This window comes from Acartia tonsa, chromosome 8 (genome assembly GCF_053477335.1).
Source record: "Acartia tonsa isolate MP-2025a chromosome 8, ASM5347733v1, whole genome shotgun sequence".
Classification (NCBI taxonomy): domain Eukaryota; kingdom Metazoa; phylum Arthropoda; class Copepoda; order Calanoida; family Acartiidae; genus Acartia; species Acartia tonsa.
In genome coordinates this window covers 9698810-9714539 of record NC_137267.1, presented here as the reverse complement: position 1 = coordinate 9714539, position 15730 = coordinate 9698810, and the positions used below count along the sequence as shown (strand labels likewise).

General features: G+C 32.5%; 1 protein-coding gene across 1 annotated transcript in view; it reads left to right on the top strand.

Moving 5' to 3' along the window:
- Positions 1-15730, top strand: part of Crag (DENN domain-containing protein Crag) — a 41062-nt gene that overhangs the window by 2121 nt on the left and 23211 nt on the right. The window contains exons 3-13 of the mRNA XM_080168984.1: positions 530-617; positions 961-1045; positions 1638-1808; positions 5671-5746; positions 9369-9484; positions 10110-10245; positions 10732-10829; positions 12051-12173; positions 12362-12469; positions 13093-13132; positions 13502-13608. Of these exons, the coding sequence (XP_080025110.1) occupies positions 530-617; positions 961-1045; positions 1638-1808; positions 5671-5746; positions 9369-9484; positions 10110-10245; positions 10732-10829; positions 12051-12173; positions 12362-12469; positions 13093-13132; positions 13502-13608 (1148 nt within the window). The remainder of the gene's footprint in view (positions 1-529; positions 618-960; positions 1046-1637; positions 1809-5670; positions 5747-9368; positions 9485-10109; positions 10246-10731; positions 10830-12050; positions 12174-12361; positions 12470-13092; positions 13133-13501; positions 13609-15730) is intronic.

Below are 15730 nucleotides of genomic sequence, written 5' to 3'. Positions count from 1 at the left end.
CTACGGACGCAGCCACCAGACCTTATTCTATTTATTTTATCACGCTACTTATGAAAATTCTTTTCCTTCACGCAATGTGATTTAATTAAACAATATTAAAACAATTTTGAATGATCTTACCTAACCTTCTCGAGATATGTTTTTAATTGCCAAAAAATATTAAAATGTTTTTTTTTCTAAAAAAAATAATATTTGTTGACAAGTTTACTACATTTTTAACAGATTTTTCTGTTTTTCTACAGAACTTTAGTATTTTTTTGCATTTAATGTAGATTTTTAATTAAATTAAGTTATGTAATCTTATTTGAATGCCAACGCGTAGGTTATATAACTACATCAAAAGGCAATTCCAAAATTAACAAATCACAAAATAAACAATGATAGCAAAAAAGCTTAATAATCATGGAATGAACATAGCGTTACGGACTGACTGACCGACGGACAAAATTTTTAGAGTATCTTTACTGCTGACAATTTTAAACAAATTATTTAAACTAACATTTCTATTCTTGATTTTATAAATGTTTAGGTATTTATATGTTACCGCAGGGGTAGAAATAAACCCCCACTGATGGAACTAAACGTCCTCTACGAAGGGATTGACCACCCAAAACCAGGTAATTGTGCCATAGAGGAGGTGTTGTTGAAAACGTACAGAACATCCCAGTCATGAGTCAACCCCTTTATTGTATGAGAAGCAAAAGTTCTGCTTGTATAATGGTATTCACATATTCCTCGATTTAAAGTATTCTTAAAGTACCTAGTCTAGCACAGAAAATACCCATGTAAGTGATTTTTAGTTTTTTTGTTTTCCTTAGGTTGAGTTTTTTTGGAGTAAAGGTAGCCCTGCAAAGTTGATCATTTGAGGGAAAGCAGCCTTTATTCTTACGGATTTCTTATGTTTCCAAAAATGCTAGAGAATTGTAAGTAGGAATAATAAAACATTTAACTTTTTTTCAGGTTTTCAGCTGGTAGAATTTACACCAAATGGGCATTCAGCAAATGTCAATAATTCTACAAAATCTTCAATCTTTATCACTTATAGGTAAAATAATTTTTCTAAAGATATTAACAGTACCTACTTAGGGTTTAGTCTATAAAAGTTGTTTTTATCTATAATACAAAGTAGCTTGATGTCTGTCTGTCTGTCCGTCCGTCCGTCTGAAGCTTAAAATCTCGGTAACCACTGAACCGATCGGATTCTACTCTTTAAGGAATATACCTACTGGTCCTGTGGTGGTTTTAGGCTATTTTCTTGGGGGGTGGGACACCCTCAACCCCTCAAAAATAAAAAAATCCCCCCCATTTTTTTTTTTTTATGCAGAAGATTTCCTTGGTCCTTTTACGAATTTCGCCTAAATTTCTTTTTGATCACCTCTTGGGGCAAAGCCCCTAGAGGCTAGGGGCGAAGCCGCTAGTAATTAAAAAAGTGTCATTGCCGTACAGGAAACAAGCTTTAAAAAAATTATTATTATAAAGTAGCTGCGCTTATAGGAATGTTTGATTTTCTATATATGTATTGCAAACAAAAACAAATATATATGGATCTCCGTTATTCTATATTATGTAAACAATTACCTAAAATGTACAAATAACTAAACTAAAATACAGAATTCATGTAGAAAATATATTTGTAGGCGTGCCAATGACCTGTCCCCTTGCAACGAGCTAGTGATCACCGAGCTGGCGGTCATCGTGTCCAACAAGGGGGAGGAGCCGCCCCACACATTCATCAAGATTGACAAGAATCTGAATAATAGTATGCTGGGTAGCACGGTGTATTTGTGCTATAAAAGATCTCTAAATAGGTAAGAGACGTCGACCGGAAGTGGTGGTTTGTGTGATAAACTGTAGATTCCCCCACCTTAATAAAAACTTGAACGTCCTCGAAGAGCAATAATAACAAAGGTGAACCGTATACTGTGTTACTTTAGATCTCTAGAACTTTCTTTATAGCGTAAACAAATATTAAAAAGGTTAGGTAGGAAAATGATAATTCTAGATTTGACAAACTTCTCCGCAAAATATTCTAAATCTTGGCAGATCCTTTACATGTCAAATATAGAATGTTCAGTCAAGTTTTAATAAAAATATTACTAAACACATACACATAAATTCAATCCATAGAACGAAGAGATGTTCTATAACTTATAAGTTACAAATACTTTGGGTACTTTTATTGATTTTTTTTATTGGTTCCTTGGTATTATCCTCTTAGAAATTTTTTTTTCAATATTGAAAATTTGAGTACCCCCCCCCCCCCCCCCCCCCCCCCCCGACAGCGAACTATGAACTCTGGCCGCAGCGCTCGGCTCCCTAGCCTGCCTAGCCGCAGCGCTCGGCTCCCTAGCCTAAAACCTAACCTAACCTAAAATAGTTGTTCGTCGGTAGTCGGGGGGGGGGGGGGGGGGGGGGGGGGGGTACAAAATTGAAAGAAAATGAAAAAAAATTTTCTAAGAGGATAACGCCGGTTCCTTCCTACTAACAGTGTTCAAAATTTTTAACCAATAATTTAAACTACAGAAGGGGTAATTATGTTTATCATCTTTGGGGATGTATAACAATTTATTGTCTATTTTCTTATCCCCTGCATTGAACCACTCAAGTATGTAAATTATTATTCATTTTTGTAGGTATTAAGATACAGACTGGCCAGAGTGTACGTTTTGTACGTTTTGTACGTTACGCATCGAATCTGTGTACGTTCTGGACGTTATTTTGATATGTGTACGTAACGTATTTTGAAATTTGTATTTTTGTACGTTTTACGTTTTTTAAAAAATAATAAGAATCAAATATTAGCAGAAAAGTAATTTGTATGTTTTGTACGAAAATTTTTGCAAAAACAATTCAATAATATCTTCAATTTTCATAGAACAAAAATATGTATGTAAATTATGCATATATGTTATTAGAACTTACAGCTTAAATTTATGGATTTGAATTATATGTCCTATAGATATAGTTTAAACTATTGAACAGAAAGAGATATGCAGTTGACCAATTTAAGTTTAAATGCATTTCATGCTACTACCCCTTTAATAGATTTTACGAAAATTTTTTTCAAATTCTTTATATACTTGGGGTAAATTTTCCGAGATATCATATGGTGCACAATGTAGGATTAAGAAGTCTTATTTTTTGGTATCTTCAGTTTTTAAAGAATAAGAAATAAATATAAGTATAAAAGTATTTGTATATTTATTTGTATTTGTACAAAAAGTATTACAAAAATAGTATATTATCTATAATGCAAAGTAGAATGATGTCTGTCCGTCTGCTTGTCCGTCTGTATATCAGAAGCTTAATATCTCAGTAACTACTGAACCTATTGTGCTCTACTCTTCATGGAATATACCTAAAAGTCCTGTGATGGTTTTTGTTATTTTCTTTGGGGGGGGGGGGGGGGGACACTTAAAGCTTTTTACTTTCTACTAGGATTAGAGGCTTCGTATCCCTCTTTTATAGAATCGTTTGTTGGAAATTTGTCAAAAAAAAAATATAAAAAAAGATTGTGATTATTTTTTTCATTTAGGCTTCGCCCCAGGGTGCGGTGGGGGTTCCCCCACCCCGCTGATTTGCATTAGTTTACAAAAATAAATTGAGGGGTGGTTGATTTTTTTTTTTTTTTGGGGGGGGGGGTGGGTGGGTTTCCCACACTCTAAGAAAATAGCCTAAAACTACCACAGGACTAGTAGATATATTCCCTGAAGATTAGAATTTAGAACCCTATCTGTTCAGCGGTTACCAAGATCTTAAGCTTTAGACAGACAGGAATTGATTTACTTTTAAAGACTAGTATTTTCTGAGATCTTTAGCAATAGACAAAATAACCCTATATCCTATTATATGTTTATCCTATAAATCCTTTTTTTTCTGTAACAAAGAATCTTGCTAACTGCTGAACCGACATGATCTTTGTGAGGTTGTAGGCTATTTTCTCTGTCCTTCCATATCCCTTCAAGAACCTGTATTCAAAATGGTAGAAAAATAGCCTACAACCATCTCAGTAACTGTGTGAAGTAGTTATGAAAATCTTAAGCATCAGACAAAAAACTTACTACTTTATTTAATAGAATATACTTAGTACGTAATAACAGGATGTATGTCTCTCTGTCAGTTTATTTGTACCGAAGGTTCTCGCTAACCGCTAAACCGATATGGTTCTCTTTTACAGGGTAGCTTCTCATAGGTCCTGGGAGAGGGTACAACCACCCTCCCAAGAGAAACTACTCTTAGAAAAATATCACAACCCTTCCCCTATTTTTTCTTTCTTTTTAAAATTGAAATCAGAAATGGGGGTGGTCTACTCCCCCCTCCTTCACTAAAAAAATTATTAGCGAAGCTACTCTATAATCACTTTGTCAGTCCGTTATGCTATTGGAGAAACATGATTTTCTCGGCTCCTGTTTTTTGATTGAATAAGTTCACATTCTACATATTTTCATTGAGATTTGCCTTTTGGTTGGGTGCTAGATCTATTCCTAGATTTTCTTTTTTTCATGGTTTTCTCGACTTCTATTCAAGATAGACGGCTGAAATTTTCAGGGAATAAATAAATTCACATTCTACATATTTTCAAAAAGTTTCTTTAAGGTTTGTCTATTTGTTGCAGTGCTAGATCGATTCCTAGATGTATAGGTTTTTTGATTTTCACAACTCATATTCCTGATAGACGGTTGTAATTTTCAGGGATTGTATTAGTTTTCATTCTTAATACTTCCACTAAATTTCTTTGAGATTTGCTTATTGGTTGGGGGGGGCTGAATTTATTCCTAGATTTTCACGTTATTATATATTATTTAAAGGTTTTGTGATTTATTTAAATAAGTTAAATGCTTATTTTTTACGACATACTCTATAGTTTATATAGTTCCCAGATTTCCATCCATAACTTTTGAGCTTCGCTACTTAAGGATGTTGTCATCCTTGTTTTTTACTTTTTATTTTTAAATAAAAAAATGGGTTTTTGAATTCAATTCCCCCCCCCCCCTAATCAAGTTCCTCTAGAGGCCTCTAAGGGCGTAGTCGCTGGTCCTTATAATAGGATATACTTTGTACATAATAACAGAATGTCTGTTTGTTTGAACCAAAGAATCTCGCTAACCACGGAACCGATATGGTTCTCCTTAACAGGATAGCTTCTCATAGGTTTTTGGAAGTTTTATAACTATTTTGGGGAAGAGTATCACCATCCACCCTCCCAAGAGAAATTGACTTTAGAAAAAAAACTACCTCCTCCCCCCAAAAATGAATTTTAATTGCGATTTTAAGTTAATTTTGTTCCAGTTGTCTATAAATAACTTTTGAGCTTCGCTACTTATGTATGTTGTCATCCATGTTTTTTTTTATTGAATTCAACTCTCCCCTCCTCAAGTGCCCCTAGAGGCCTTTAGGAGCGTAGACGCTAGTTCTTTTAAATAGAGTAATAGGATATCTTGTGTCTGTCAGTTCGCTATGGTTCTCCTTTACAGGTAGCTGCTAGTAGACTTAAATGTATTGATAATAGGTAACTAGGAAATTATTTAACTTATTTTTATGAGGAATGTACGTTTTTGTACGTTTTTTTTACTTTTTTTATGTACGTAACGTATTTTTGTGTGTACGTTATGTACGTTTTTTATTTTCAAAATTGGCTGGCCAGTCTGAAGATATATTTTATATTTTTAGGCCGGATCATATTTCATTAAATCCTGTTATGTTGGAGAGATTCCCACAAGAAAATAACCCTTCATTTCCACTTGAGGTAAGAATAGTTATTTGTCGCATCGTATTATAGACAGCTTCCGTGGATATTAAAATAAAAAATAATAAATAAAACCAGATTAGTCCAAAGGTGAAATGAGTAAAGAAATTAAGTAGGTGGTATAGTTGGTGAGAAAGGGAAAATGGTTTTAAGCTTGCAATAGTTTCAAACATTTAAACATTTAAATCCTTAAAAAGATTTGATTAAGTTAAGCATCAACTCATATTAAAATTAATCTTGTATGTAGCAAAATAGAAACCTTATGAAACAAAATTGCATAATATCCAATATCAAATAATGGATTAAATTCTTACATGTCTCTTCATAATAGATGTTTTAGATTAGAAATATGTCTCATTTTAAGGAAACTTAGAATATTTGGTGCATTCCCTCAAAGTGCTACGCGAGCAAAGAATCTCCATCTGGCAATTTAAATTGAAATTAATCGGCTGAGGACAGCCCTGCCTATGCCTAGCCCTTGCGGAAGTCTTTAATCCGAAGGGACTACCCTCTATCTAACAAAACTAATTTAACCCGACCTAAAGTAGAACAAAACTAATTTAACCCGACCTAAAGTAGAACAAAACTAATTTAACCCGACTTAAAACAAAACAAATATAAGCATACCCCCCCCCCTATATCCCAGTATATTAGGAAGGATATTGTCATTTTTGTATTTTGAAGTTGAATGTCTAACTTTATTTGTCTTTTGTCAAATACTCTAAACTTAAATATATCGAGCAAATGTTATATATCTTAGCATTTATGAGAATATAGAGATGAATTATTATTAACTGCGGCTTCGACCTTGCTTTAATTGGCACTTTACCGGTTAATTGAGAACTCTATAAGTTCAATGTTTTAATTGACAGACAAAAATAGTACTTCAGTATATATCTATACTATAGTATATTCAGGGTTGGCAAAAATCCGGCTTTTTCTAGAAAAGTCCGCGGACTAAATATTTGGAGAAAAAAACCATCAGTATAGAAACATTAGAATACACAACAAAAAAAAACTTTTATTTTATTTGGAAAAAAAATTAAAGAAGACTTTTTTGCTGTAAATTCTAATGTTTTTATACTGTGTGTACAGGCGTTTTAAGAAAAAATAAGAGAAAAAGTATTAATTTAGGACCTTTTTGGAGGCGAAAACAGCATTATTTTTCAAGGTGAATTTTTGTTGGTGGTTAAAACCGGAAAAAAATCCATGTGGTTTAATCTGCTCTGGACTTTTCCTGCCAACCATGTGTATATTACTACTTTTCTACGAAATCCCAATAGATTGATTTCATTAAAGGGGTAGTTTCACGAAGTGCATTTGTACCTAATTTAGTGAACCGCATATTTTTTCCTAGTTAATGGGTAAACTACATTTATATAGCATATATTTGAAATAAATTCAATTTTTTACCACGTAGTTTTTAAAATATCAAGACTTAAAATTGTCTTTTTGTTATGTATGCAATTTAAAAAGACGATTTTAAAGTCTTGATATTTAAAAACTACGTGGTAGAAAATTGAAATTCTTCACTAAATTAAGTTCAAATGCATTTCGTGAAACTACCCCTTTTAAAATAGATTGATATTGGTTAAAATGTATTCCTCTCTCGGATATGTTAAGCCTGTGTGCAACTTTGTTTTCTAACATATTCTCTTTAATTAAACTTTCAACTTTTCAGGGAGGCGAAGATAAGCTACTGACATAAAATAAAGTTTTTATCCAAAAAAGTTGTGTCTAAATTAAAGTTTAATAAAAGAAGGTTAAAAAGTACATTTATCGCGTTTTATTATAAACATCTTTCCGCGGATATTAATATTAAAAATTCCCAGAAGGCTCAGGGTAAAAATCTGGTTATGATTTTTATTTTTTATTCATGGGAAGTTGACTATAATTTAAGATGCATGATTCTAATCGGTTTCGAAGCCATACTGGAAATGATACCCTATCTGATTGCATAGCACATTTTTAAAGCAACATTTTCGATCCATTTAATCCCTGAAACTTTGAGACTGAACTTTACAACTTTATACACATAGAACTTGTTTTCCAATAAATGTTAAATTAGGATATAATACAAAGGGGGGAGGCGGATGTGCCACTTTTTGAAACCAAAACTAAAAGTCAACAAAGTAACTCAACTAAAAAAAGAGTTACAGGTCTGAGATTTTGCATGGCAGTTGCTTTATAGGGGTACAATATGGAACTGTGAAGAAACGGCGGCGCAACCGCCGAAAACCGCCATTTCCCGCCGAAATTTTTTTTGCAATTTCTCGGCGGTTTTCGGCGGTTACGCCGCCGTTTCTTCACTGTTCCATATTGTAACCCTAAAAAGCAACTGCCATGCAAAATCTCAGACCTGTAACTCTTTTTTTAGTTGAGTTCCTTTGACTTTTAGTTTTGGTTTCAAAAAGTGGCACATCCGCCTCCCCCCTTTTAACTTTCTTTCCTCATATATACAAACGTCTTATACTCTAAGGAATTAGTCCAAAAAAGGGGGAAGGGTCTCCTAGTCCTAGGGATGGCAATCCGGAATCCGCCCAATTTTTTGCCAATTTTGGAATCCGAATACGGATCAGGAATCCGTTTTTTAATAGCGGATTCCGGATTCTTAATTGGTAGGCTAAAATTAGCGTCTTGAGTTTTTTCTTTCAACTCTTCCTCTTTGAAGGCAAAGATTTTCATCATAATATATAATATCTTTTAAAATCTGGTTCGATTCTCGGAAGTGAATTATAGAGAACACCAAGAACATTAATTTTTAGGACATATGTAGCACTTCATTAAAAAAAAAAAATTAAAATCTTTTTAAAATATTGCTAGAATCCGGAATCCGAATCTGGAATCCGCCAAAAATAAGAATCCGGAATCCGTAAGGAATCCGTCACTTTTTTGGACGGATTCTTTAAGAATCCGGAATCCGAATCCGGCCCAAAAATTCGACGGATTGCCATCACTACCTAGTCCCTATCCTTTAAAAGCAAAGTATTTATACGTTTTAGGTCGGTCTCTACGTAGCTTAGGGGATAAATATGATTCTTTATTTATTCTTGTTAGGATCTTCCTATTGATTTTATGCTTGGTATTTTTATACCTGTAACAGTTATGTATAATTAAGGAGGTGTAGCAACTCTATATTCTTTACCAGAAAGTCCATTCACTTATTCACTAAAGGGAGAAGTAGCTTGTGTAATATTGCGTAAAATTGTAAGTAATCTTCCAATCAAAAGCGATTATTAAGTCCTAACTTTATTAAATATGCGTTTAATTATACCATGCGTTTTGTCAATATTAAGAACAGTTAGACTTAATAATCGCCGTTTTGTATCCACTCCCTAAGATGTAAGTATGTTTCTATTAATCATCTTGTATTTAATCTAGTTTAGTTTTGGATAAAATAATTTACTTCAATTTTTCTGTACAAAATAGCTTTAAGCCTGCCAAAAGACTTATAAAAAACTTTCTTGGAAATGGTTTAACTTTCGGCTTAGCCATGTTTATGACTTAATGCACGTATCATACTGTTGAATTAATTATGAATATAACTTTTATAGTCTTAGAATTTTGTGACCATATGGCCCATGGGTGTCAACTAAAATAATTAATATATGCATTATTTCAGGATAACATATCCCTATTTTGTTTGCCCATGGGTGCCACCTTGGAGTGCTGGCCTGCGGATATAATTCGTACCACGACAACCTCAACTTTTGTGCTCACCCTGCCAAATGTCCAAAGGTAGATTATGATATATTTTTTGTCTCGTATTCATTCGAATCCGGTGGATAAGAACCGGTTCTCATCAATACGAGAAAACTATGTCTAGCATCGTATTATATCCAGCTTTCTACGAATATAAAAATGTACAATCATAAGATTAAAACCAGTTTTTTAGCCCGTGCCTTCGGCACCTCGGGACTAAAAAACAGGTTTTAATCTTATTGTACATTCTATATCCGCGGAAAGCTGTTTATAATACGATGTGAGAAATAACTATTATTATTTCAAAAATTAACTACAAAGTTTTAATCCTTAGAAGAGTTATTTGCAGCAAGTGCCTAATAAAGCACAGAAATTAAGTGATAATAAGTGGGGAGTTAGTTCTCGTGTCTTTTTATTTTTTTAGGTTAGTTAGGTAATATTTGGTACACAGGGTAGCCCCGCAGGGCTAGACACCCCAGATTTAGGCCCCGCAGCTTAGGACATAGTATAAAAACTAAACCCACCTAACTTTAAATTATTTTTCAAAATAATGAAAGGGGGGCGGGAGGGTTATGCAAGGAACGATTTTTGATGGAAAACACCAATCCAGTTATTTTACTTTTAAATTAATATAATTCTTAACTTCATTTTTTTTTTCTAGGGTGTACGGAAGTGTAATCAGCTTCTACGAGGACTATCCTGAGAATAAGCTGACAGAATCACAACGTAAATTGCTCAAATTGGAGAAGTGGCGGGCACCAGAGGAAAGAAAAATCCTGGCCAAAAAGTGTATAGGAAAGTTCATACAAAATGGCTTTTTTTGGCATGTACTTAATATCAAGGAGGGAGGGGAAGATTGGGCTGTTTATTGTCTTAAAATAACGTTTTATTATTCGTTGGCTCAACAACCTTATAGACTTTTTTTGAATTTTGATAAGTTTTGTGTATTTAGTTGAGTGTCCAAACGTTTTAACTATAATTGGTATCTACAGAACGGGTAATTTAGTTTATCATCATTGGGAATGTTCATAAATTTATCAGCCATTATCTTTTTCCTTTAGATCCCTAACTTTTCAATTTTCAATAAGCTTAAAATGAAAGAACAGTTTTATTTCTTTCAAATTTTTCTTTTTGTATTATTCCTATTTTTCTAACAAGTTTCTACAATTTCTGATATCCTATGGGTGTACCTCCGTCCTTCTCCCTATGCATTAGAACACTATGACATAACAACAAATATAATGTCAAAACTATGTCAAACTGTATGAATTTCTATGACAGGACTGTTGTCAAAGTGGCCGTTTTTCGAGGCATTTGAAAAGTTTCTGTTCTTCCTGTATAAACGAGTCTTAATGGGACCTCATGATATACCCCTAGAAAGGTGAATAGATCAATAGATTTATAGATGATGGATGTGAAAGACGGGAAGGGACATTTGACTGTAAATTACACTTGCACCCAAAGTTTTATCTTGTTCGTTGGCTCAAAAACTTTTGATACCTTTATTGAAATTTGGTAGGTTGGTTTCAAATAAGAAGTGTCTAAATTTTTCAACCAATATTTTTATCTACAATCTATATAAAAATTTAATAATTGGCAAAAAGAAAATGAAACAAAAGGGATAGTTTCACGAAGTGCATTTAAAAAAGAATAGTGATCTGTAAGTTTTTCTATTTTAAATATTGTAGTAGTGCATAATATAAAGTTATTGATTAAAATTAAAAGATTTGACCAGGGATTTTCCTTTAAAAATGAGTTTTTCATTTTTATTTTCAACTTCGTTGCATGTTATATATGGCAAAAACTTTTTTGTCATAAATACAACTTTAGATAGCATTTTCTAGTTAATAGAACTTCAAACTTTTTATACAACAAAATACACATAACAACAAAGAATGACCAATAAAATATTTAGTATAGTACTTAGAGTAGTGATCTTTTTATATGTATTGGTAGAATATATTAGGCATTGGATAGATATGATTGTGATAAAGAATTTTAACATTGACCTGACCGAACTTTTTTTTTGACAATATCTAAAAAAGTTAGTGATTTGCAACATAAATTACATGAGAATGGTCTTTTTATATATATATTATATATATATGTTGTATGGTTAGTTGGTATTTCCGCGTGAGATAATGTGTATATTGTCAGTAAACCGGACGGTTTTCTTTATTTTTTTAAAAAGAATCTATAGAAAACCTGTCCTATAATGAACCGGATGTTATTTTTTATGTTTTTTAAGTAACTTGTCCCAAGAGGAACCCCTGTTCAATTTTTTTATAACTCTTGTGAAATATGTGGAAAAAGATTCTCTGATATTGGTGTTTTGGCTATACATATTTGGAAAAAATAGACCATTCTCATGTAATTTATGTGGCAAATCACTTTAACTTTTTTAGATATTGTCAAATAAAAAAAGTTTGGTCTGGTCAATGTTAAAAATTCTTTAACATTAAATAAAACATTAAATACACTTCGTAGAACTATCCCTACGAGAAGTGCTATAAAATTGTAAAAAGAAATTGGATTCACAAATATTTTCAGTGTAAGGTTGCGCGATTTTTACGATGTATTATTGCAACATTATTTTATCCAGGTATATCTCCCACTTCCTGTACAATGTACCCTTCCCAAGCCCTGAGCGGCCCAGAATTCTGGCCCAGCTATCCAAAACTGACAAAATTGCATTGTACCAACCCCAGGAGCTTCCTTTACCCAGGTATACCTTTATATAAATGGTTTATATTATATTATAGGGGCCCTTGAGGGGGTGGGAGGAAGGGAGGGGGAGGGAGTGGTGGAAACTCTATTTCCAATTTTAGTTTTTTAAAAATTCAAGTATTATTTAAACTTTAAAACCATTTTACCACAATGTACAATTCATTTAATATTTTTTTATCATTTTAGATCTGGCGCAAATTTTCGTGATCTAATCACAACCCTTGGGGCAGATAACACAATGTTATTACTTTTACTCGGACTGACAGAACAGAAAATACTTTTTCATTCTCTTAGGTAGGTTTTGTTTTAGTAGTGCAGCTACTCTATATTTTATTCTTATATTTATCGACCATTATTGTTTATTTCTTTATCGACTTTTTTGATAGGGTAATTATCAGGTATTTTTTCGGTTTAAAAAAATAGGCTAAATATTAATATTTTCAAACGAAAATTATTTGTCCGACTTTGAGACCCAAGAAGTACTAGTCTAAAAATTCATGTCAAAAAAACATTTATTAATTCTTTTTTTGTAGCCAATGCATCAGCGAACAAACTCAATTTTAAGTTTTTTTGTGATACGATAGGATTATGATCAAAAATGACATTTTGCGATTAACCCTATAGAAAACATACCCGCCTTACCCTATATGTGGTCTCATAGACAGAATAGAAAAAAACTGAAACGTTTCATGTAGCTCATCCGCTTGTTGGTTATGTCATGGGTTCGAATCTCTGCCCAACAACGCGTCATAAATAAAGACGTTAAAATACCTTAGCCTAAAACAGATTAGAAACAGTTCATTTTAAGTGGATTCCTAGTTGGAAAAGAAATATTTTTTACCCTTATATTTGTTTTGTTTTCGTAGAAAAAGTGTCATCAGATTGCAGTTGATTTTGATTATTTTTGTTAATTTCAGATCCAATCTGCTAACCTCAGTGGCTGAAGCGATCATGCAGGTAGAGATAATTTATTAAAAAATATTTTAATTGTGAAGCTACTCAACATTTTATTTTGTGACCTAATTAATCCTTATTTTGTTTGTAATAATTAAGAATTAATATTTGTTGGTTAAAGACAGCTGAAAATTAAGCAACATTTTATTTCGTTCTATATTTACAAGCTACCATTGGCAGAATTTAATAAATCTAGAATAAAGGGGAAGTCAAAATTTTTTCCCCAAATCCTAACATTTAGCAATTTTCTATTTTACTAATTTCAATTTACTCGTGGCTGTTTTAATTTGATAGGTTTGTACGTTTTGTTTATTTTTCTAAATGCAAATGTTTACCTAGGTTTTCAAATAAATTTTGCTCATAATATTTCAGATATTCTTTCCCTTTACGTGGCAGTTCCCATATATTCCATTGTGTCCCGTTGGTAATTGTGGATTTATTGCTGCGCCCTTTCCTTTCATCATTGGGTTGGATTCGAGGTAAGATTATATCTTAATAATTTTCGAACAGCTGACAGAATCTTAAGGGATTTTAATGGTTCTAATACACTTACTTTTTTTAAACAATGAAAGTTTTGAACAGACCTTAATTACCTGGGTATACTTGTGTTGCTTATCTTATAGTTGGTGCATTATTTGCCAAGTGTACCACTTTTCTGCACTACCTCTCCGATTTTGTTAATACTCTATATTTTGGTCCGTTGGGTGATTCAAGGATGCTGGATGGCCAAAAAAAAGTTTCAGAGTCACTGGATGTCTAGATATCTAGCTATCTATGAAGGTAGGTAACAAAAATTTTAAAAACACCCATTTTTTCACAATTTTAAAAATTAATTTTTTCATCCATCTTACATCCAACCTAAACATTTTATGCACCAAAATGATCGTTTATTCATGTAAAAAGCGCACATAATGCTATTTTGGCCAAAACTCTAATTTTACAGGGTGTCCAACAAAAAGTGTATTTTGGATATCTAGCGTAATACCCAAAATACCTGTCTGAAAAAAAATCATTTTTTTTGGCTTAAATCCTGTGTTTTATCTGTAAGCATATGTTGCATATAACGGTTCGGAGAACCCGGGACTATAGGGTTGTCAAATTTCACTTTGGGACACCCTGTAAATGTGATTTTTGCGTCTGTAGAGCTAAAACTTGGTCCAAATTGGCTATTTTTTTGCAAATTACTCTAACATGTGTCTTAGTATGTTTGGCCATTGTGTTTTCTGACCAGATCAATATTTTCCTATTTTTTGGACACCCTGTATTTTCTCAAAAAGAGAAAAATTTTTTTTGTTTTTTTTAAATTTTTTTTTCTATTTTTAAGTTACTTAAAACTGTCATATAGCTACAGATTTTGACTAATAACAATAATATTTGCCTATTTTACAAATTTTTACACTTTTGGGACACCCTGTGCATGTTTTTGAAAAATGATGGTTTTTGCCCATTTTTGGGGGGAAGGAGTCGTTTTAGGGCCTTAGACTATTTCTTCATTTTTGTAGAACTTTTTAAGACACATCATTTGTTAATTATGCAAAAACCGCAAAAACCGAACCGTTTTGCCGTTATTCACCGCCGAAGGTGGAATTTTTACGTTTTTTGCCGTTCCCGAGGATTTAATGCGCATTTTTGGTAAGAAGACGTTGATTTATCAAGATCACTCTAAAATACTTTTATTTAGAAAATTTTATTTTCTAAATTTCATATTAAGTCAATTTTTTTGTGCAGCTAACCGTTTTTCGTCGAGTTGGATTTCAATTGTTAAAATAAGAAAATGAAGTGAATATAATATAAATAATTGCTATAACATAAGTAATAAAAAAAACATAAATCATGTGCATTTGAAATTCCTTTTGACAAAAATTGGTTGGATATACAAAAAATTTTACTTAACATAAAATTTAGTAAATTAAAATGCCTAAATAAAAGTATTTCACAGTTATTTTGATAAATTAACGTCTTCTTACCACAAATGCCCATTAGAACCTCGGGAACGGCAAAAAACGTCAAAAATTCCGCCTTTGGCCGTAAATAACGGCAAAACGGTTCGGTTTTTGCGGTTTTTGCATAAATAACAAATGATGTGTCTTGAAAAGTTCTACAAAAATGAAGAAATAGTTTTTGGCCCTAAAACGACTCCTTTCCCCAAAAAATGGACAAAAACCATCATTTTTCAAAAACATGCCCAGGGTGTCCCAAAAGTGTAAAAATTTGTAAAATAGGCAAATATTATTGTTATTAGTCAAAATCTGTAGCTATATGACAGTTTTAAGTAACTTAAAAATAGAAAAAAAAATTTTAAAAAACAAAATTTTTTTTCTCTCTATTTTTGAAAATACAGGGTGTCCAAAAAATAGGAAAATATTGATCTGGTCAGAAAACACTATGGTCAAACATACTAAGACACATATTAGAGTAATTTGAAAAAAATAGCCAATTTGAACCAAGTTTTAGCTCTACAGACACTAAAATCACATTTACAGGGTGTCCCAAAGTGAAATTTGACAACCTTATAGTCCCGGGTCCTCCGAACCGCTATATACCACATATGCCCACAGATAAAACACAGGATTTAAGTCAAAAAAAATGATTTTTTTTGGA